Raw genomic sequence first — 24,943 nt, forward strand, 5'->3', positions numbered from 1 at the left:
TGCTTCTCCATTAAGCAAAAAATTTTCACTCTAGCCCCTGGCCCAACACACCAAATAATAAAGACTCTGCTGTTGGGTACTTGATCGAATTAATCCTCACTTGAAACAACAACTGTTGGGTTATTTTTTTCACTAAATCTATTCAATGGAAAATGCATTCTCACTTCAAAGGCCTTCAATATCCTTGTTCAATTAAACTATCAATCGGCTGGCACCTCATCACTGGCACCTCCTCATAAAGCTAAATACATTTCCAACCTCACAGGGATGATCCTTAGAAATCGGCATCTATGTTTCATGTTGCTCTAAAGCTTTCAATCTCTTTTTTTAAGCCCAAAGCCCTCAAAATCGACTCTAATGAGAATTTTACTTGGAGAGAATCTTATTTTTAATGACTGAAAATGAGAAGTGGCTTATAGGAGTTTAGTGCAGAATTAAATTTTGTACATCAAAAAGGCAGTAAAAGCCAGCTTTACGGCAGAAAAAAGTTATCCTTCAATTTTCATTGTGTTCCTGTGAATTATAGATAAGAGCGTCCAAAATTTCTCTCTCCTGGTTCCTCCGAATTGATTAAGTGCTTCGAACAAATGAATCATTTCCCAGGGTAATGTATACCGGATTATTTTTTAATTTGTCAGCTAATTGTGCAGCAGTTTACCACAAAATCCAGGCTCAACAATCGTATCGAAGGTTTGTGTTAAGCATGGTAAGGTATTTTAATCAACGTGGGAATCAAAAAGACATAAAGGAAAAAAGGGCCAGCCCAAAGTCTCATCTACAAAACATTCATTCATTCATTCAACTGTATTTCTTGGGTGCTAACTATGTGCAGAACACTGTACTAAGCGCTTGGGAGAATAAAATACAACAATACACTGACACACTCCCTGCCCACAATGAGCTGACAATCTAGGGGATGGGGAAACAGACACTAAGAGAAATAAACTACAGGTTTGTACACAAGTGCTGTGGGGCTGGGAGGGGGGAAGGAACCAATCAGACCAAAAAGAAAAGGTATTTTTGACCTTTGCTGTGGGCAGAGCACTGGGATAAACGCTTGGAGAGCATAGTTCAACACAGTCCAGGGTCCAAAGATCTGACCTGCCTTCAAGAAGCTTATAGTTTCCTGAAAAGTTACAATCCATTCCAAACCATTACACTGGTGACAACCACGGCCTGTGTGTTTTGTTTGCTTTTAATTAAAAAGACAGAAAAAAAAAATCACAAGCTTTCCCAATTTCATTTTCAATTTCAATCGCAAGCAACTGTAATTCACAGAGAGGGGAATAGGGAGAAAAGGGGCAGGGGAGGGAGCGATTACAGAGAAGAGAGAAATTTCTTCTCCCCATCAGCCTCACACTGGACTCCTGTTATTCACTGCACTGATTTTACTAAAGCAGCGCGGCCTGGTGGCTATAGCCCGGACCTGGGAGTCAGAAGGACCTGGGTTCTCATTCCGGCTTTGCCATTTGTCTGCTGTGTGACCTGGGGCAAGTAGCTCAGTTATGAAGTAATAAAAAGGCAAAAATCTTGTACTGTTACACACTTTTTGTATCCCACCCTCCAAGACCCCAAAATTCGTGGGGGAGCTTCCCAACTTCCACAGAGAAATATCTGCATCTTTACCGCCTAAAAGAGCACAATAATAAACAAACACTAGATAGTAGAAACATGAATTGAGCATCTTGGTTTCCTCCCGCTCTAGGGTCTAAGCTTGTTGTGGGCAGGGAATGTGTCTGTTTATTGTTGTATTGTACTCTTCCCCCCTCTCCTCAAAGCCTTACTGAAGTCACATCTCCAAGAGGCCTTCCCTAAATGAGCTCCACTTTTCTTCATTTCCCACCCCTTCTGCATTGTCCTGACTTACTCCCTTTGCTCTTCCCCACCATCTCAGCCCCATAGTACTTATGGATGTATCTCATTGTATTTATTTGTATTGATGTCTGTCTCCCCTACTCTAGACTAGGAGCCTGTTATGGGCAGGGAATGTCACTGTTTATTGTTGTATTTTACTTCCCCAAGCCACTTGGTACAATGCTCTGCACACAGTAAGCGCTTAATAAATGCAACTGAATGAATGAATGAATGTTCTGCACACAGTAAGTGCTCAATAAATGTGAATGAATTAATTAATTACTGAATCAATGTGCTAGAGCTGGGAAGAGCACAGTTGAAGCAGATGATACAGCCCCCTTCTCTCCAAGAGCTAACATCAGCAACATAAAAAGGGAAGATTTGGATAAACACACATGGAAACCACTGGCTCGAATGCTGACAACTCATTTTAAGTGGGTTTGGGGAGTTCAGTGTCCCCGGCATCGTAGCCTAACTTTTGTGGGGAAGAAGTGTCCTTCTGGGGGGTCTCCACATGACCTAGGGGTACACCAGTGCTCCCGGACAAAACCCAAAGCAGATAGGTGGCTAGTCTAGCCACTCTCCTGCTCTCGGAGGAACTAACCATGGGTATGCTGGCTCCAGAATTGTCCCTGTGGTATCTGATGAGAGCAAGAAATAGACTCCTGCCACTATCCTTTGGTGAATGAAACGGAGGTGCTTCTTTCATTCAGTCGTATTTCCTGGTACAGATGGGGCAACTGAGGCCCAGAGAAGTGAAGTGACTTGCCAGGGGTCACAAAGCAGACAAGTGGCCGAGTCGGAATTAGAACCCATGCCCTTCTGACTCCCAGGCCCGTGCTCTATCCACTATGCCATGCTGCTTCCCCAAGGTTGAATTATGTACTTTTGTTTTTTTACTATTCATCGATCAGCGGTATTTCTTGAGCATTTAGTATGTGCAGCGCACTGTACTGAGCCTTTGTACAGGCTCGAGCCGCAATGAGCTAGCATGGGCTAGTGGCTAGAGCCCGGGCCTGAGAGTCAGAAGGACCTGAGTTCTCATCCCGGCTCCACCGCTTGTCAGGCGGGTGACCTTGGGCAAGTCCCTTCACTGCTCTGGGCCTCAGTTAACTGATCTGTAAAATGGGGAAAGAGAATGTGAGCCCCACGTGGGACAGGGACTATGTCCAACGTGAATAGCTTGGCTCTATGCCAGCACTTAAAACATTGGGCCTGACACATAATAAGCACTTAGATACCACTGTAAAAAAAAAAAAAGGGGGGGGGCCCAATTTGCAGCAAGAGATTTGGCTACAGCTGCCTGCTTTCAAAAATAATGCAACCGGGAACAAGCTTTCCCCCCTCACCACCCCCCAATAATATTAATAATAATTATGGTATTTGTTAAGCACTTACTTTGTGCCAAGTACCGTTCTAAGTGCTGGAGCTGATACAAGGTAATCAGGTTGGACTCAGTCACTGCCCCACATGGGGCTCACAGTCTTAATCCCCATTTGACAGATGAGATAACTGAGGGAAAGAGAAGTGAAGTGACTTCCCCACGGTCACACAGCAAACAAGTGGCGGAGCCCCGCCAAGCTTCTCCTTCTCCTGCCCCGATTCGAATCCTTAAACCCACATTCCCCTTGCCCAGCCAAGTTTCTCCTGCTCACCCACCACTAAAACCCACTCTCCCCTTGCCCAGCCAAGCTACTCTCCCCCCAGCACAGCCTGGATCCTTGAAACCTCCCTCCCCCTGCCCTGCCAAGCTTCTCTTCTTCCCCCACTCCTCACCCACTGCCGCCGATCCTTGAACCCTCCCTCCCCCACCTCGGTGCTTGCCAGCTAGGCTAGACCCTGGCTGAATCCTCCATTTGTCCCAGACAGGGTCAGTCTCTGTTTTTTCCAGCCGGCCTGCTGGCATCCCCAGCTTGGCAAAGCCTCTGCTCCGGGACAGGACAGGGCAGGACAGGAGAGCAATCCCCGCTCCCAGCTGCTGCTGGTGCCCTCCAGGCTGCTCTTTCTGCCGCAGGGGTTTCCCACAAGCCCGCTACTTCTGAGCATTTGACACCAAGCTTCATATATCGTTCTTTCTGCCGTCCTGCCTTCTGCCGACCTCTCGCCCATGTCCTGCCTCTGACCTGTAATGCCCTCCCTCCTCGAATCCGACAGACGAGCGCTCTCCCCATTGTCAAAGCCTTACCAGCCTTATATTTCAAAGGCCCAACTCCTCCAAGAGGTCTTCCCTAAGGCCTCATTTCCTCTTCTCCCTTCTGCATTCCCCTTGCACTTTGTTCCCTTTATTCACCCCTTTTGCAGCCCCTCAAGACTTACATCCATATCCTTGATTTCTTTGTATTAATGTCTGTCTCCCCGTCTAGACTGTAAGCTCGTTGTGGGCAGGTAATGTGGCTGTTATAGTGCTATTCTGTACCTTTCCAAGCTTTTAGTGAAGTACTCTGCACACAATAATTGCTCAATAAATATGACTGACTGGCTGACACTAGGCCCAAAACTTGCCTGCACTACAGGAAACTCTCCACACAACCAAACATCAACAGCACAATGCTTATAGCGATCAATGAATTCAGCTACCTAGGCAGTATGTTGTCCAAAAGATTAGCCAGAAGGGATAGTCATGGGTACCTGGAGGTCAGCTACTGATTGGTTTAAGCATCGTCTGCTATTTAGAGAAGTCATGTTAAGGAGTTTGTCAAATTCATCCAATAACAGACTCTTCAGTCCTTTTGGTCAGTCGATTCCCCATCAATAATTCAAATCTCCTCTCAAAGGTCTCAGCCTCTAATCCCGGCTCCACCACTTTTCTACTATGTGACTTTGGGCAAGTCACTTTACTTCTCTGGCCCTCAGTTACCTCTTCTGGAAAATGGGGATTTAGACTGTGAGCCCTATGTGGAACAGGGACTGTGTCCAACCTGATTTGTCTGTACCTACCCCAGCACTTGGTACAGTGACTGGCACAATTTAAGCACTTAAATACCACAATAATAATTATCATTATTATTGTTAAATATAAATGTGATTATCGCTTTACCAAAATAACACATTACAACTGAACACCTAGAGGGAAATTTCATCAGAATGCTTTTCAGGAGAAAGAGCGTGGCCTAGTGGATAGAGGCTGGGCCTGAGAGTCAGAAGGACCTGGGTTCTTATCTTGTCTCTGCCACCTGTCTCCTGTGTGACCCTGGGCAAATCACTTCACTTTTCAGGACCTCAGTTCCCTCACCTGGAAAATGGGGATTAAGACTTTAATCCCCATGAGAGATGTGGACTGTGTCCCACCTGATTAACCTGTATCTACCCCAGTTCTTTGTATAGTGCCTGCCACATAGTAAGAGTTAAAATACAATTACATATGCACTCTAGAACTTCAAGGTATCCTACACACAACTAGAAAAGATTTTAAGGTTCAGCTGCCATTGCCCTTCTATCACGACAACCACCAACACACTTAAATATACTAACACACATTAATGAGTGCAAAAGGGAGAAACAAAACTTACCAATTTTTTGATGGAATATCTTGTCAAAAGTCAATTCACCCCTTTCCCCAAGGTATTTCTGCATTACACTCCGAATGCTGAAAGGCAAGAGAGAGATAGGTTCTTAATGGGACATAATACACTTAAAGGAAAAAATCCATAAGACACAAACTAGTAAAGGTGGATACTTAGAGAGCATCAGATCATGTCTTCCTAAATAGTGAAATGTCTTTGAAAGAATTGTTGCCATAACCTCAAGGGATTAACATGAGAAGCAGCCTGGCCTAGTGGATAGAGACCTGACCTGGGTTCTAATCCCAGCTCCTCCACTCGTCTGCTGTGTGACCTGAGGCAAGTCACTTGACTTCTCTGGGCCTCAGTTCTCTCATGTGTAAATTGGGGATTAAGATTGTGAGCCCCACTTGGGATATGGACTGTGTCCAAACTGATTAGCTTGAATCTAAGCTAATACTTAATATTAATAATAATAGTGGCTTTTGTTAAGCACTTATGTGCTAAGCACTGAAATAAGCAATGGGGCAGATATAAGAAAATCAGGTTGGAAATAGTCCACGTCTCAAATAGGGATCACAGTCTTCATCTCCATTTTACAGAGGGGGGAACTAAGGCCCACAGAAGTGAAGTGACTTGCCCAAGGTCACACAGAAGACAAGTGATGGAACCAGGATTGGAACGCAGTTCCTTCTGACTCCCAGGCCTGTGCTCTTTCAGTGCTTAGCACATAGTATGCACTTAAATACCATTTAAAAAAAGAAATAAAAAAGACATTAAAAGAAACAAATATGGTTTGTCCACCCACAGTTAAAATTGTAGGATTAAAAAAATCATGTAGCGATCTAGCACTTAGTACAGTGCCTGGTACAGAGTAAATATTTAAATATCTCCCATCCCCACTCCCTTCCAAACCCTACTACTGCCCCCCCAAAAAAAACTTGAAGAAAGCAGATGAATGTATAAACTTGATTGATTGAGGTTGGGAGAGTCCAATACAACAATAAACAGGCACATTCTCTGCCCACAGTGAGCTCACAGTGCAGAGGGGGGATAGCCGGGTGGCCTAAGGGAAAGAGCAAGGAACCAGAAGTGAAAAGAGGCGGGCTCTGCTACTGGCCAGCTCTGTGACCTTGGAAAGTCTGACGTGCGAAAAGAAAATAAAGACTTAAATGAAGGAAATCAGTGGTGGCCTGGCACTGCCCACGTTACAACCACAGCTCAAAACCCAACCTGTTAGGTTTGTTGTTGGACCTGTCTCTACAGGAAATCTTAGCCCTCACCACTCCCCTCTACCCTTGGACTCTCAGCCCCGCAGTTTCCTCATCTGTACAATGGACATGAGATAACTGCCCTCCCTCCCTCTTAGCCAGTGAGCCCGTGTGGGGCAGGTACGGAGTTCCATCTCACGGCCTTGCTCCCACCCCAGCACTCAGCACAGTGCTCGGAACAGAGTCAGCCCTGAATAAATACAGTCACCACGAGCTACAGACGGCTGCTGTTCGACTGGGTCGACGATTCCCCTTCATTGAAAAACCACTAATGTGGGTACAACGAGCTTCTGTTTTTGCAGTCTTCTCCAACTGATCAATCACTAGCACTGATCGGGTGCAGAGGAGTCAATCAATCAATGGTATTTGAGTGGTTACTCTGTGCAGAGCACTGTGAGCTTACAGTATAGAGGGGGAGGCAGATAATGACAGAAAGAAATAAATGACGAGATGTAATTCTGGTCACTCCAAATGCCACTGGAATCCACTCTCTGCCTCCCGGGGCCCAGGAGAGAAGGAGGACCTGGAAAAGGTAGAATTCAGTCCCGGTTTTTGAGACGAGAAGAGAAGCGAGACTGCCACGGTCACGGGGCAACCAGGACCAGAGACACGAGCAAAGCCCGGCCTCCTTTCTTCTTCACTGTGGGCCTTTGGACCCTTCCTGAGGCTTTTGTCTCTGCTATCTGTTTTCACTTCCTTGTAGGGGGCTTTTTAGTGGGCTCAATATTAAGATCCAATGAAACTTGTCTGGAGGCCAGGGGGAGGGAGTTGCTGAACTAAGAGCTTAGGTGAGTTCAACAGAATTGGCAGGCATTGGTCCCTGCCCTGAGAGAGCTTATGATCTAGTGGGGGAAACACTGATCAAATAAATCAGGAACAGAAGGATAAAGTGCTCACATAGAGAACGCAAAGTGATACATCAGACGTTCAACAAGAAAGGAGTGGAGGGCAAAAGTGCTGGATGATAGGATGGAGAGAAGAGAAATGAGTCCCGGAAAACCTCCTGGAGTAGATACAGTAGACACAGTTTCTGAAGGCCTTTGAAGATAGGGAGAGTTATGGTCTCGCAGATGGGAAGGGAAAAGGCGTGCCAGGCACCAGGAAGGATCTAAGTTAGGGGGTTAGAGGTGAGGAAGCACGAGAAGCAACCTGGCCTCATGTAAAGAGTCCTGACCTGGAAGCCAGAGGACCTGGGTTCTCAGCCCAGCTCTGCCACCAGCAGGCTGTGTGACCTTGTCTAAGTCACTTCTCTGTTCCTCAACTGCAAACTGGGGATGCAATACCTGTTCTCCCTCATACTTAGACTGTGAGGCCCACGTGGGACTGTATGATCTTGTATCTACCCCAGTGTTTAGTACAGTCCTTGGCACATAGTAAGCACTTAACAAAGGCCACTATTGACCTGCTACGTTAAGGAGAGCAGAGCTTTGATGCAAAGAGATTTTCTTTCCGAGCAACGAAGTTTTAGAACCTAGCTCTGGGGCCACAGTGCTTTTAGAGCATGACAGCCTGCATTTAAAGGTAGTAGGACAGCCCTTACTGAAAGTCTTTAAAAGAACACATAAGATATTACAATATAAAAATTTATATCGAATAAAAAGCCATTCATTCAATCATATTTTTTGAGGGCTTTCTGTGTGCAGAGCATTGTACCAAACGCTTGGGAGAGTACAATCTAACAAACAGACTGCCCACAATGAGCTTAAAGTCTAGAGGGGGTGACAGACATTAAAAGAAATAAATAAATGACAGATATGAACATAAGTCTGTGGGGCTGGGAGAGGGGATGAAGGGAGCAAGTCAGGGAGACACAGAAGGAGCGGGAAAAGAAGAAAGGAAGGCTTAATCAGGGAAGGCCTCTTGGAGGAAATGAGTCTACAAAAAAGCTTTGAAGGGGAAGAGAGTCATTGTCGGATTTGAGTCCAACAAGGCACTAGCTTCCAACTCTTCTCCTAATCTGATAATGCCCATTCAATCAATGATTACCATAATCAAAATCAATGGTATTTACTGATCGCTTCCTGGCTGCAGAGCACTGGGCTGAGCGGTTGGGAGATTATGAGACAACACAATGGCAGACACATTCCTGCCCTGACAGATCAGAAGGGAAGATGGACATTAAGATGAAGAAATAAGTACCTCTGGTGTCATTTTTTCCAAAACATGATGCTCTTGAGGAAATTACTACTGCATTCTAGCAGAACTGAGGGTGTATCACACCCGCTCACGCCTTTGAATTTTTTAAATCATCAGCTCAGTTTTTATTCTTTTCTTATTTATTCCTTGAACTTGACTCCTACCCTACTCCTCTTCCAGTTTCCTTCCTATTAGAGTTGAATTCCTTGACTCATTTGAATAAATATTTCTGAGGTATGAGTCTTCACTACATGGACTAAAAAAAAAAAAATAAAAAATAAACCACCTCACATTTCCTCTTTAGCCAGCAGACTTCCTATCTTTATATCATTATTTTTTCCTACAATTCCTGATTGTTATCTTGAATTCTACTTTTGTTTTTGTTTTTTTCTTCAGTGCACTTTTAATCCCTTGCACGATTTGATCATTGGGTTTGACTGGAATTAAAAGTCCTGATTATCAACAGGCCAAGAACTGACAGTGAGCCATAGGAAGAGATTTTCACTGCTCCTTGTCAGCACAAATAGCTCACGTCCTGTAACAGCAAAAGGCTACCCTCTCTACCCCCCAGGACCTCATTCGTAAACCAACACATAACTTGTTTTCAATCCTTCTGTTTTTAAACGCACTTTGTTTTGTTCAATTGGAAGAGGTCCGTTCATGTTCCAATACTGAAAGGAGATATGACTAACTGTGACAATCATCGTACCATTTCCTTGATCTCACACGTCAGCAAGGTCTTGCTAAAAACTATACAGCAAATGGAGACCTACGTGGAACGTGAACTGCCCGATGTTCAAGCAGGAGTCCGGAAAGGACGAGGGATACGAGATGTTATTACTGATGTCTGTTGGATAGTTGAAAGCACAAGAGAATATCAAAAGACAGTATGTGCTTTATCGATTAAAGTTTTTGACTGTGTGGATCACGAGAAGCTCTGGAGGACATTAAGGAAAATGGGTATGTCAAGTCATTTGATTGCATTAATACGAAACCCGTTTGCCAGACAGAAGGTTACAGGAAGAAAGGAATACGGAGAAACTGATTGGTTTCTCATTAGTAAGGGTGTAGAACAAGGATTTATCTCATCACCTTATCTGTTCATTCTTCATGCCGAAAACATATTGAAAGAAGTTGGATTGGATGAAAACAAACGGGGGGTAGAGTTTGGCGGGAGGATTGCAAACAACCTTCGTTATGCTGGTGATTCTATCCTACTAGTAGAAAGTGGATAGAGCCCCAGCCTGGGAGTCAGAAGGTCAGGGGTTCTCATCCCGCTCTGCCACTTGACTGCTGTGTGACCTTGGGCAAGTAACTTCACTTTTCTGGGCCTCAGTTCCTCATCTGTAAAATGGGGATTGAGACTGTGAGCCCCATGTGGGACGGGAGGCCTCCCCATCGCCCCTACTCCCTCCCTGCTCCACAGTACTTATGTATATATGTACATATTTATTATTCTACTTATTTTATTAATGCTGTGTATATATCTATAGTTCTATTGATGCCTGTCTACTTGTTTTGCTTTGTTTTCTTTTCTGTCTCCCTCCTTCTAGACTGTGAGCCCGTTGTTGGGTAGGGATGGTCTCTATTTGCTGCCAAATTGTACTTTCCAAGTGCTTAGTACAGTGCTCAGCACACAGTAAGCGCTCAATAAATACGATTGAATGAATGAATGACAACCTGGTTACCCTGTATCTATCCCTGTGCTTACAACAGTGCCGGTATAGTAAGCACTTAACGTGCCATTGAAAAATAATAGGGGAGACAGACACAAAGTAATTTAAAGGTAGAAAGGGAGAAAGGAGAGTGATGCACTTGTGGATGGCGCAGGGTGGAACTAGTAGGGCACATCTGTTCCAAAGGGACATGGGGAGTTCAGCCTGCCAAAGAACTCAGCTGGCAAGTTGGGAGGGTAAGAGTAGAGGAGCAGGAAAAAGAACTGAAAAAGCACAAGGGAAGGTGGAGGTATTTTGCACTCAGGCTCTCTCTCTCAACAGTCTGGGCCCATTGGAGTTTTTTGGGGGGTTTTGGTGTGGTTTTTCTTTGGGGGGGGAGGACGCTTTTAGGAGTATTTGTTAAGTGCTTACTATGGGTCAAACACTGGACAAAGCACTGGGATAAAATACACATCAATTAGGTTAAGTCCCTGTCCTGTATAGGGCTCCCAGACTGAACAGGTGGGGTTGTTGGGGGGTAGGGGGAAAGGGACCGGGGGTGGCGGGGGAGGCACCCATCAGCTGATTTGTGTCAACCCCCCCCCACCTCTCTTGGGCTGATCTCTCAATCATCTCTCCCCCTCCTACTCACCTCACTGCTCTCCTACTCCAACCCAGCCCGCACACTTCACTCCTCTAATGCCAACCTTCTCACCGTGATCCGATCTCGTTTATCTCGCCACCGTCCCCTTTCCCACATCCTCCCCTTACCCTGGAACTCCTTCTCCCTCCACATATGCCAGACCACCACTCTCTCCACCTTCAAACCATTATTAAGGTTACCTCCTCCAAGAGGCCTTCCCTGCTTAAGCCCTCTTCTCCCCAGCTCCCTCTCCGGTCTGTATTGTCTGTGCACTTAGATCTGTCGATCTAGACATGTGTTATTCACCCCACCACCAAGCCCATAGCACTTAGGCACATCTCTTTAAATTCCACATTATAAATTAGTCATTTATTCATATTTACATCTGTCTCCCCCTCTAGCTTGTAAGCTCGCTATTGGCAGGGAACAGATCTGCAAATTCTGTTAAATTGTATTGAGAAGCAGCATGGTCTAGTGGATAGAGGCCAGGCCTGGGGGTGAGAAGGGCCTGGGTTTTAATCCCAGCTCTGCCATTTGTCTGCTGTGTGACCTAGGGCAAGTCACTTCACTTCTCTCGGCCTCAGGTCCCTCATCTATAAAGTGGGGATTAAAACTTGAGCTCCCTGTGGACTGTCCTTGAGCTCCTCAGGGACTGTGTTCAACCTGATTTGCTTGTATCCACTCCAGTGCCTGGCCCATAGTAAGCGCTTAACAAATACCATTAAAAAAAGTCAAGACAGTCTCCTCTGCTACAATGGCTTCCTCAAATGAATAAACCACAGATGGCAAAACTACATTTGACCATTTCTCAATCTACTTGACTGAGCCCCCATTTCCACACAATTCCCTCACAAAGCCCTCCTATCACAAAACCATATTGGCTTTTTTTAAGTACACCTGATGCCTCAGATAAAGATCGGAGAAGTAGCATGACCTAGTGCATAGAGCCCAGGGCTGGGAGTCAGAGGGACCTGCGTTCTAATTCCAGCTCCACCACTAGTCTCCCTAGAGCTAGTCACCTCCCTCCTCTGGGCCTCAGTTCCCTCATCTGTAAAATGGGGAATAAGACTGTGAGGCCCATACTGGACAAGAACTGCGTCCTACCTGATTAGCCTGTATCTACTTCAGCCATTAGTACAGTGCCTGGAGCATAGTATGCACTTAACAAACACCATTAAAAAAAAAAGTCAAGACGGTTTCCATGGCCACCTTGGCTTTCTTCAAGCTAATTAAGGCACAGATTGCAAAACTATATTTGACCATTAGTCAAGCTTCTTGAACGGACAATTATTTCCATGCAGTTTCCCTCACAAAGCTCTTCCACCACCAGGCTACGACATATTGGCCTTTTCAAGTACTTCTGATAGATACCTTTACAATTGTCTGTAAGACAGCTCGCCCAAAGCTGATATCAATCAACTGATGGCATTTATTGAGCGTTTACTGTGTGCAGAGCACTGTACTATGCACTTGGGAGAGTTCAATACAAAGAGTTGTCAGACTCATTCCCGTTTTTCTCCTTTAAATGAAGAATTCAAAATAATCAGGCCGAGACAAAAAAAAATATTACATAATCAAATATTAGCACTTTATTATTTATACGAGGGAGTTTCTAGCTCCTTCGTATAATGCTGAATTTTATACTGTTTTACAGATATTAGGGGACAGCATTATATTAGCACTTTATTATTTATACGAGGGAGTTTCTAGCTCCCTCGTATAATGCTGAATTTTATAATGTTTTACAGATATTAGGGGACAGCGTCTTTTCCCTTAACATAAAACCCAGATAGAACTAGTCAAATAACCAGACAGATTCTGAAGTTGTTCTCGAACGCATCTGCACAGTTCACAGCCAAGATTTTGTAAGGCTTCTTTGTTTTCCGGCTCCTTATTGATGCAGAAATGTCTTGTATGTAATTTGCATCCCATTAACTGCTCGGCATGAGACAATTCATATTCTAAAGAAGCTCTACAACCTCAGAGGGCTAAATATAGATCGGCAATGGTGCTTTTTTTTTTTAACAATATTTTGACACTTTGCACCCCTTTTTAATGCTGTTTTCTTTCCAATAGGGTTTGAAAATTTCACACTTGGAGATACCAGTTTGAATTTCATTAGTGAAATCTCTTCACAGACAACAAGGAGCAGGCTTCTAGAAAACATCAATCAAGGGTATTTACTGAACGCTTCCTCTGTGCAGAGCACCGTGCTAAGCGCTTGGGAGAGTGCGATACAACGGAGTTGGTATGCACATTCCCTGCACGCCAAAATGCCACCGGGCTTGAACCGTGGAATAATTTTCCAGTCTGCCGCCAGAGCTATTCGCTAAGTCCAAATTCGTCATTATGTCTTCCTGAAATCACTCGGAACTTCTCCGCTCGTGTGAAGGAAGACACTACCATATACCAAGGCGGGTGTCAGACATGACAATGAACAATGAACCCGCAGTACCGATTCACATTAGACGATCTGGCAAAATAGAAAACGTGAGAGGGGTGGTACGAAAATGTTCCCGAGAGCTGGGGTTTGGGGGGAGGAAGTGTATTTTGATGTATTCCAAGCTGTCCTCTGAGGAGTTTCATTTTTTAAGTGCCTTGAACCCTTGGAATTTCCCATTGCGTCTGCTCCTATAATTAATCCTGAGACTGAGAGAGAGAGAGAAGAGGGGAAGGGGGTGGGGGGTAAGTCGGAGGCTGGGGTGGAAGAAGGATGTCATTGTCAAAGACACTGTAACTAATCCAAAAGACCCCCCATCAAGGGTGTGGGTAGGGGTTAAAAAGACCATGTGCAAATGACGATCCTCCCCGCATTGTGAACACAGATGGCAGCTCCTGACTCCAGCCCTGTTTTGGAGCACTGGCAGACCTCTAGCCTGTCAGCTCGTAATAATGATTATAATAATAATAATGATGATGATGATAATGATAGCGATAATAATAATAGGACTTGTTAAGCGCTTACTGCTTGGAGAAGCAGCATGGCTTAGTGGACAGAGCCCCAGCCAGGGAGTCAGAAGGACGTGGATCCTAGTCCCGGCTCCACCGCCTGTCTGCCGGGTGACCTTGGGCAAATCGCTTCACATCTCTGGGCCTTGGTTACCTCATCTGTAAAATGGGGGTTAAGATTTTGAGCCTCATGGGGGACTGTGTACAACCTGATTCACTTGTATCCACCCCAACGCTCAGAGAGTAAGTGTACCATAATTAATATTAGCATGACTATGTGCCAAGTCCTGTTCTGAGGACTGAGGAAGCGACAAGTTAATCGGGTTGGACACAGTTCCTGTCCCACCTGGGGTTCACAGTCTCAGTAGGAGGGAGTAGGATTTAATCTCCATTTTATAGATGAGGTAACAGGCACCGAGAAAGTAAGTGACTTGCTCAAGGTCACACAGTAGAACGTGGAGGAGGAGGAACTACAACCCAGGTCCTCTGCCTCTTAGGTCTGTGCCCTTCCCACTAGGCCACGCTGCTTCTCATGGGCAGGGACCCAGATCTACTTATTTTGTTGTATTCATTCATTCAATCAACCATGTTTATTGAGCACTTACTGGGTGCAAAGCACAGTACTAAGCACTTGGGAGAGCAAAATAAACAATAAACAGATACATTAGCTGCCCACAATTAGCTCCCAAACGTTTAGTCAGATAAGGCCCCTCCAACTCTTAGGACCTCGATGAACTTGTCTCGACAGCAAAATTGGCTCACTGAATGCCAAAAACTAGGTCTCTTGACGCTGCCACATGCTTTTCCAGGATCTAATCATAATCATGATACTTGCTAAATGCTTACTGTGTCAGGCACTGTACTAGAGGTCATGGGTTCAAATCCCAGGCCTGCCACTTGTCAGCTAGGTGACTGTGGGCAAGTCACTTAACTTCTCTAGGCCTCAGTGATCTCATCTGGAAAATGGGGATTAAGACTGTGAGCCTCACGTGGGACAACCTGATGACCCTGTAATTACCCCAGCGCTTAGAACAGCGCTCTGCACATAGTAAGCACTTAGCAAATATCAACATTATTATTAAACGCTGGAGAAGATACAAACAAATCAAGTGGATACAAATAGTCCCTGTCCCACACAGGGCTCGCAATCCTAATCACCATTTTAAAAATGAAGGAACTGAGGCACAGAGAAGTGACATGACTTGTCCAAGGCCACACAGCAGACAAGTGGTGGAGCTGGGTTCAGAACCCATGATCTTCTGACTCCCAGAATACGGAATGAGAACTTACTGTGGCCCCCAGTGTTTCTTTTGCCTTGGGTAGCTAGATGGGAAGCTCCTTGAGGGCAGGTTTGGGGCTATTTTTTTTTACTGGCATTTGTTAAGGACTTATTATGGGCCAGGTTTGGCCATATGCGTTGGGATAGATACAAGTTATTCATTATATTGTATTCTCCCAAGTGCTTAGTACAGTGCTTTGCACACAGTAAGCACTCAATCAATACAACAATAAACGAACGAATGACTATTGGGCATAGTCCATGTCCCACATGGGTCTCACAGCCTTAATCCCCATTTCACAAACAGGGTAAAGGAGGTCATAACTCTACTCTAGCAGGTGTTGAGTCCAGTACTCTGCACAGAATAAGTGCTCACTATATAAGACTGAGTGACTGATTTGGGTGGACAGGGTGGGGCAGCATCATCCTTAGGAGGGGCTAATTTTCATCCTAGAAAGATCCGGAAACCTCCGTAGTCTCTAATCACGCATCACTGACCGTCGCTTTGGCATCACCCAAGCCGGGGGGTGGAGGATTGGCGACCGAGGGCTCCGACGCTACCCTCTGCTCACCCATCCCCTGCTTCTCTGTGGCACATCTGAGTTGACATTTGAGAACCTGGGAGAAGGAACTGATTCTAGTGACTATGGTTTGTGCCCTACCACAAGAGCCCTCCGCTTCCTGCCAGTCACCATCCCTCTTGACTCTATGCTCGTTGTGGGCAGGGGACGTGTCTGCTTACTGTGGTGTAATCCTCTCCCAAGGGCTCAATACGGTGCTCTGCACACAGAAACAGTAATTATGCTATTAGTTAAGCGCTTACTATGTGTACTAAGCACTGGGGTAGACAGTAGATAGTTGATGATAGTGATGCCTGTCTACTTGTTTTGTTTTGTCTGCCTCCCCCTTCTAGACTGTGAGCCCGTTGTTGGGTAGGGATTGCCTCTACCTGTTGCCTATCTGTACTTCCCAAGCGATTAGTACAGTGTTCCGCACACAGTTAGAGTTCAATAAATAAAACTGAATGAATGACAAGCAGCCTCAGCCATGGTTGTCGCCGCCAACCAGAAAGCCTGCTCAACTCACAGAGAGCTCTTCAGTGTACTCTCCCAAGCGTGCAGTACAGTGCTTTGCAAAAAGTAAGCACTCATTAAATGCGATTGAAAGAATGAAAAACTTTCCTCACTGGCAGTCCAGCCCCCACAGGAATTCCAATAATAATAATAACACTAACAGCAACAACAACGGAGACGCAACATGGCCTAATGGACAGGCCTGGAAGTCAGAAGGGCCTGGATTCTAAGCCCAGCTCTGCCATTTGTCTGCTGTGGGACTTTGGGCAAGTCACTTCACTTCTTTGGGCCTCAGTTTCCTCCACTGAAAAATGAGGATTAAATCCCCATTAACTCCCTCTTAGTTAGATTTTCAGCCCCATGTGAGACAGGGACAGAGTCCAGGCTGAATAAGCCCGTCAATGGGCAGGGGCTGTATCTGTTGCCGATTTGTACATTCCAAGCGCTTAGTACAGTGCTCTGCACATAGTAAGTGCTCAATAAATACTTTTAAATGAATATCTTCCATCTACCTCAAATACTCAGTACAGTGCTTGGCATCTAGTTACCGCTGAACAAATACTATCATTATTATTATGTTATTAAGCGCTTACTATGCGCCAGGCACTGTTCTAAACTCTGGGGAAGATACAAGCTAAATCGACCTGGACACCGTCTTAATCCCCATTTTCCAGATGAGGTAACTGAGGCCCAGAGAAGTAAAGTGACTTACCGGAGGTCACCCAGCAGGCAAGTGGCAGATTAGATTAGATCCCATGTCCTCTGACTCCCAAGCCCGTGTCTTTCCACTAAGCTAGACCATAAGCTGGTTGTGGGCAAGGAATGCATCTGTCTATTGGTGTAGAGAAGCAGCATGGCTCAGTGGAAAGAGCACGGGCTTTGGAGTCAGGGTTCATGAGTTCGAATCCCAGCTCTGCCACTTGTCGGCTGTGTGACTGTGGGCAAGTCACTTAACTTCTCTGGGCCTCAGTTCCCTCATCTGGAAAATGGGGATTAAGACTGTGAGCCCCACATGGGACAACCTGATTCCCCTATGTCTACCCCAGCGCTTAGAACAGTGCTCGGCACATAGTAAGCGCTTAACAAATACCAACATTATTATTATTATTATTACTGTCCTCTCCCAAGCACGTAGATCAGTGCTCTGCACAAAGTGCGTGCTCAAACAATACGACCGAATGAATGAATAACACTAAGATTCCCAACTCTATTTTCCAAGCAGGGGGTGCCAATACCATCTCCGTAGAAATGCCAACGTTCCTGACAGTCACGATTTTGATGGAGAAACGGCTCTCGATAGAGACTGCCGACTAAGAATTCACACTCCGTTTTCTCATCACCTGACGAAAACGGCGCTCCAATCTTCTTAAGCGCTTATTGTGCTAAGTGCTCAGTACAGTGCTTTGGACACAGTAAATGCTCAAATGAATACATCTCCTTTTCGCTAACCCCGGTTCCTGCCCTTTCAGGAAGAAGACTGTTAATAGCAATTATGTTCAGGATTTTCAATAGCTAAAAGCATCTGGATTGGGACACAACTGGCCTCAGCCTGGCAGTCATTTTTTTCCAAAGATATTAACAAATTTCTACAAATAGCAGCATTCTGCTTGTCAGGCACCTAATTCCAACCTAACTGGGGAATTTCACTTAGTGATTATTCACTGCCAGATACTAAGTGACTGTAATCCATCAAGAATATTTCATAATCCAGTATTACGGAGCAATTTTTTTTTTAATGTCCCACTTGGAATTCCCTTCTCATGATGCCCTTAATTAATCTCTCCAAATACTATTTCGCCAAGTTACAAACTGGGACGGACAAGACTCTTTCTTCCTGAGGCCCACACATTCATCCACACTGGGTTTTGGTTTTTTTTTATATAGTATTTGTACTCGCACCACTGGATTCAGAGCCCATAGTGCCATCCATTATAATTCATTCATTTAATCGTATTTATTGAGCACTTACTCTGTGCAAAGGACTGTACTAAGCACTTGGGAAAGTACAACAGACACATTCCTGCCCACAACAAGCTCACAGTCTAAAGAAGTAGCTTGGCTCAGTGGAAAGAGCATGGGCCTCGAGTCAGAGGTTCATGGGTTCTAATCCCAGTTCTGCCACTTGTATGCTGTGTGACCTTGGGCACGTCACTTCCCTTTTCTGGGCCTCAGTTGCCTCATCTGTAAAATGGGTATTGAGACTGTGAGCCCCATGTGAGACAGGGACTGTGCTCAACCTGATTTGCTTGTATCTACCCCAGTGCTTAGTAGAGTGCCTGGCACATAGTAAGCACTTAAAAAAATACCATAATTATTATTGTTTATATTAATGTCTGCCTCCCCCTCTAGACTGTGAGCTGAGCTTGTTGTGGGAAGGGATTTGTTTGATGTTATACTTATTCTCCCAAGCACTTAGTACAGTGCTTTGCACACAGTAAGCACTCAATAAACACAATTATTATTAATAATTCATTCATTCAATAGTATTTATTAAGCGCTTACTATGTGCAGAACACTGTACTAAGCACTTGGAATGTACAAATTGGCAACAGATAGAGACGGTCCCTGCCCATTGACAGGCTTACAGTCTAATCAATAATAATGATAAGCCAGGCATTGGGGGGAGACTCATTGTTTGTCTGATAACTGGAGGGAGGACGCTCCAAGCCAGAGGTAGGATTCGGTGAGAGGTCGACGGTGAGAGAGACGAGATTGAGGTAGAGAGAGAAGGATGGCATCTAGAAGTTATCTAGAAGTTTTCTTCTCATCAGTCCAAAAGAATCACCCACGGATTTTCTCACATACCTTCATTTTCATCACATGAGAAAGTTAAGAAAAAAATGCATGAATATATTAGTGACTTTACTCCATATAGGGCGAGAATAGGAAGTACATCAGACATGACGTCTTCTTACACTTCAAGCCATCGGCTTGCCTCCTGTTGATAACATTTACACATTGACCCTTCTTAAAAATCAGCAGCTTAGTTTGAAAAACTTGGCACGGACAGTCTACAAATTTAGCTGTATCCTCACCGGAGAATTCAAAATCATGGACCATAATGAGGATGTGCTTCTGACCCTTTTTTGGTTAAATACAGATGCAGTTAACTCCATCCAAACATGGGCCGCTGAATGATGCCTGCCCAGTTGCTTCAAATAAAGAATTCACATTCAAATTGCTCAAAAGAGATGAAACCTGGAGGGTCAGATACTTTTCGGAAACTCTGGTCACATTTTAAAAATTAACACTCCAAATGTGGTATCTGGACCCATGTATTAATTTAATACTAATACACTGCCTTTATCCCTGCCCAGCGCTTAGAATGGTGTTCTACCCATAGTAATAGCTTAACAAATACCATAAAAAATAGATAAATAAAAGTTACATTGGACATACGATGCCTAGATTAACGTCGGGGGACCAAGTGGGCTTTGCTGCCTCTAGCAAGCATGATGCTTTGCCTTCAGGTCTAGGCTGTAAGCTGGTTGTGGGCAGGAAATGTACCTGTTTATTGTTCTATTGGACTTTCCCAAGTGCTCAGTACAGTGCTCTGCACACAGTAAATGCTCAATAAATACAACTGAATGAATGAAGGTCACAAAGCATCTTTACGGCCCCATCTCTTCCAAGAAGCCTTCCCCGATTAAGTCCTCTTTCCCCGACCTCCCTCTGCCACTGCGTCATCTCTGCCCTTCGAACTTTGATCTTTGGACACTTGATATTCGCCCCACTGCCCACCCTACAGCACTGATGTACATCTCTAAATTCTATAGTATAAATTTCTTATCATATTAATACCTGTTGCCCCCCTTCCTCAGACCAAAAGCTCGTTATGGGCAGGGAATGTGTCTGTTAATTCCGATGTTTTGTCCTTCTCCAAGAGCTTGGCCCACTGCTCTGTACACGATAAGATTGACTCCACTGGACAAACTGGAAATCAGAGTCTCTCCATTCCATCAGCAGGCACACTGAGGAGACATGTTGGACTGACCTCTCCCAGGCGTTTAGTAGAGTGCTCCAAAAGTCCTAAGTGCTCAATAAACACCACTGACTGGTGGACGGATTGATCGACAAAGGTGAAAACATAATGCAACCCCTGCCCTCGTCAAACTTGAAATCCAATCGGAAAAGGCATGGCTCAAATATCACCCATTTGGGTGCTTATAATTACACGTACAGAGAAGCAGCATGGCCAGCGGTTAGAGCCCAGGCCTGGGTTCTAGTCCCAGCTCTGCCACTTGTCTGCTGTGAGACCTCAGCCATGTCACTTCCACTTCTCTGGGCCTCAGTTCCCTCATCTGTAAAATGGGAATTGAGATCGTGAGCCCCAGATGGGACAGGGACTGTGTCCAACTCAATTCGCTTGTATCCACCCCAGTGCTTAGTACAGTGTCTGGCACATAATAAATGCTTAACAAATATCACAATTATTATTATTCTCTAGGCCTCATTTACCTCTTCTGTAAAAAATAGGGATTAGGACTGTGAGCCCTATGTGGGACAGTGACTGTGTCCAACTCGATTTGCTTGTCTCCACCCCAATACTTAAAACAGTGCTTGGCACACAGTAAGCACTCAGATGCCCCAATTATTATTATGATGATTATCATTATTATGTGCAACAGTGCGGATGTGCAACCAACATTCTTGATCTAAACCAAAGCTGTGCCCCAAACCATCATCATAAAACACTCTTCCTTTCATCTGTACCCTTATGGGGCTATTTCTAGTAATATTTAGCCATGCTCTTCTGACAAGTCAGCTACTGTTAAACTCCTGGGGAGGTACAAATCTTCCCCGTCTCCCCTTGTCCAAATTCATTCATTCAGTTGTATTTATTGAGCGCTTAATGTGTGCAGAGCAGTATACTAAGGGCTTGGGAGAGTACAATATAACAATAAACAGAAACATCCCTTGCCTACAAGGAGCTTACAGTCTTAAGAGGGAGATGGACATGAACTTAAATAAATTACAGTTTTAAACTAACACAAGGTTTCTAAGGCCCAATTATCTTCCATCCATATTACCTCAGGCTCCCCTCTGCAGAACTGCCATCTAAAAGACCATCTCCGAGCAGGGTGGCCATGAGGAAAATCAGGATTATATGATAAGAACCTTTGCTGAGGCTATTTCCATCATTGGATTAAACACTTAATACAAAAACCACATCTAACCCAGTTTAAAAGGCTAGAAACAGAGACAAGATAGAATTAATCGAATAAATAGCATGGGGACCAAAACTTTAAAAAGAACTTTCAGTTCCACAGCTCTTGGACAATAAAATCTCAGGTCCACAGCCTTTATCCCTGTCCAATCTAGATCAACAAGAAACACCCCCCCCCCCCACACCGCTCCACCTCTTTTTTTCTTTTTTTATAGTATTTGTTAAGTGCTTACAATGTGCCCAGCACTGTTTTAAGCACTGGGATAGATGTGAGGTAAAGAGGTTGGACACAGCCCCAAATGGGGCTCACAGCCTTAACCCCCATTTTACAGATGAGGTTGCTGATGCGCAGAGAAATGAAATGACTTGCCCCAGCAAACAAAAGCGCTTGGCACATAGTAAGCCCTTAAAAAAATACCATCTCTGTTAAGAGACGGGCTGGGACTAGAACCCAGGTCCTTCTGATTCCCAGGCCCGGGCTCTATCCCCTAGATTACACACCCCTCAGATTGCAAATTGATATGGCTGAATGTAGAGCATCAAATATAAATTATGTCGATCAGCAAACTCAATCACTGTTTTTAAGAGCTGGATGTATTAGTTCCGCTCGTGGTAATTCACAGCAGGCCTTGAGGTTCTTAGGTCCGAGCCTCTTATTGAGACACGGTGAAGTGTTTGCTTGACAGTCCTGAGGACATCCTGTCTACTTTAGATAACTGCTGGGTCCCTAATGTACAAGGCTTATGATTAGTGAAGTTGGCTATGTCACAGTAAACATCATTTTCGTTCTCCATTCTGGGACTTTAAATAGCTTCCCTTTCAAGACAATGGCCTCCACAGGTATTGGTTCCATGCCAAGTATCCCTAACAGATATTTTCTAAAAAGGCTAAAAAGCCCTGGACTAGATATTCTTTTTAAACGGTATTTGTTAAGCGCTTACTATATGCCAGGAACTGTACTAAGTGCTGGGGTAGATACAAGCTGATCAGGTTGGACACAGTCCCTGCCCCACATTGGGCTTACAGTCTTAACCCCCGTTTTACAGATGAGGGAAATGAGGCCCAGAGAAGGGAAGTGACTTGTTCAAGGTCATCCAGCAGACAAGTGGTACAGCCGAGACTAGAACCCAGTTCCTTCTGACTCCCAGGCCTGAGTTTTTTCACTAGGTCATGCTGCATCTAGAATACAGGTGAAAATCAAAAGGATATATACACATGTCACAGGTTAGGAATTCAAAGCCATACTGAATTCCAACATGAAATCTGATCAGATGGTTTACCAGAATAAATACTGTTGAAGCCAAGAGCTGTCAGTATCATTCTCTTGGGAGTCCTCATGGTTAATCCGTTTGCTGACCTTCAATCCATAGGACACCAGAGAAGCAGGGCGACTTGGTGGCTAGAATCTGGGCCTGGGAGTCAGAAGGACCCGGGCTCTAATCCCAGCTCCGCTACATGTCTCCTGTGGGATTTTGGGAGAGTCACTTCTCTGTACCTCAGTTACCTCATCTGTAAAATGGGATAAGTGTGAGCCCCATGTGGGACAGGGACTGTGTCCACCTCGACTAACTTCTATCTACCCCAGTGCCTAGAACAGTGTTTGGCACATACTAAGGGCTTAACGCATACCGTAATCATTTAAGTATTTATTACCAATGGCACCTAGATCAACTGTTGAAAACAATTCTTTTATACTAACTGTGGCTCAAAAATTGAATGGGCAATACTGAGTGTGAAGGCAAATTTAAACCGATTGTTCTGCAGGGACCACGACAAATGGGAAATTTCCAGAATGCCCGACGAATGACAACGGTGGCTTCATGTTTTCTCTACTGGTCTGGACTGTTCGTTGAAACTGAGAGTTCCTCACAGGCAATTAACAATTAATAAAGGCTTAATCACTCACAAGTCATCCTCCAGGCAGGATTCTAACTCATGTGCTCTCTGGGGGCAGAGATTGGCTCTGGGGATGGTTCGACTGCTGAAAATCGGGCATCGGCTACCCATGCCAACCAGTGGGTGGCAAAGCCATGCTGCCCTTGCAGATTCGGCAACTCACTACCCCCAAGACCCACTCAGTTAGGAGGCCTGGGTCTCTCTCCTGCTCTCCGCCCCAAAAACCCCCAAGACTGGAAGCTCACTGTAATAACAATAATGGTATTTGTTAAGCACTTACTATGTGACAGGCACTGTACTAAATGCGGGGTTGGTTACAAGCAAATCAGGTTGGACATAGTCCCTGTCCCTCGTGGGGTTCACTGTCTCAATCCCAATTTTACGGATGAGGGAACTGAGGCATAGAAAAGTGAAGTGACTTAAACCAAGGCTGTAGGCAGGGAACATGCCTACCAACTCTGTTACATTGGACTCTCCCAAGCGCTTAGTACAGTACCTACCCTCTAGACTGTAGGCTCGTGTGGGCAGGGAATGTGTCTACTAACTCTATATTGGACTCTCCGAAGCGCTTAGTACAGTACTCCCCCTCTAGATTGGAAGCTCTCTGGGGTCAGGGAATGTGTCTACCAACTCTGTTATATTAGACTCTCCCAAGCGTTTAGTACAGTGCTCCCTCTTTAGACTGGAAGCTTGTTGTCGGCAATGGGAATGATGTAGGGAATGTGTCTATCACCTCTGTTATATTGGACTACCCCAAGCGATTAGTACAGTGCTCCCCCACTAGAATGGAAGCTCAGTGTGGGCAGAGAACATGTCTCTGCTATAAGATGAGGTAACTGAGGCACAGAGAAGCTAAGTGACTTGCCCCAGATCACACAGTAGACATGCGGAAGAGCTGGGATTCGAACCCACATCCTCTGATTCCCAGGACCGTGATTTTTCCACTAGTCCATGCTGCTTCTCACTAGGGCACACAGTAACGACCCCCAGGCCCCCAGGGCCTATTTCCCCCCGAAGATAGACCTCTCCCTATGAAAGTGTCGCTAGGTTGTCAGCGGACACTCTGTTCAGCGTCCCAAAAGGTATTCATTCTTCATGAACCACAGACATTTCATAATCCTACGAAACTTATGCTACAAAACGCAAATAAATCAGGGCTACATCTCCATGGCTGATGATGTTCCCAGGCCCACTGGTTCACTACTAAGCCTCCGTTCCTGACAAAAACTGGGCTTCTCTCAATCCCTGGAACTGTGGATCTTTCACTCCCCTAGGAAAACTACTGCAATCTGCTGGGTGGAACTGGAGGTTCCGTCCCTCTCCCCAACAGGGAATTGCAGCGATCTTGTTTGGTCTTGTTCGGTGACGACCGCTCCCGCTCAGCTTTGCTTTTCGCCATCTGACGTGACGGCAAACCCACTCAACAAGGCTGCCAACGTCTCCTGCCGCTGGGCCTTGAAGAAACTAAGTATGTGGAACGGTGAACCCGGGGACGACGGGTGCGCACACCATCCGCTTCC

General features: G+C 45.1%; 1 protein-coding gene across 1 annotated transcript in view; it reads right to left on the minus strand.

Annotated features, from left to right (window-relative positions):
• The window catches only part of GRK3 (G protein-coupled receptor kinase 3), a 148,843-nt gene that overhangs the window by 111,962 nt on the left and 11,938 nt on the right, over positions 1-24,943 (minus strand). The window contains exon 2 of the mRNA XM_029049390.2: positions 5,364-5,440. Within this exon, the coding sequence (XP_028905223.1) occupies positions 5,364-5,440 (77 nt within the window). The remainder of the gene's footprint in view (positions 1-5,363; positions 5,441-24,943) is intronic.

This window comes from Ornithorhynchus anatinus, chromosome 21, assembly GCF_004115215.2.
Source record: "Ornithorhynchus anatinus isolate Pmale09 chromosome 21, mOrnAna1.pri.v4, whole genome shotgun sequence".
NCBI lineage: Eukaryota > Metazoa > Chordata > Mammalia > Monotremata > Ornithorhynchidae > Ornithorhynchus > Ornithorhynchus anatinus.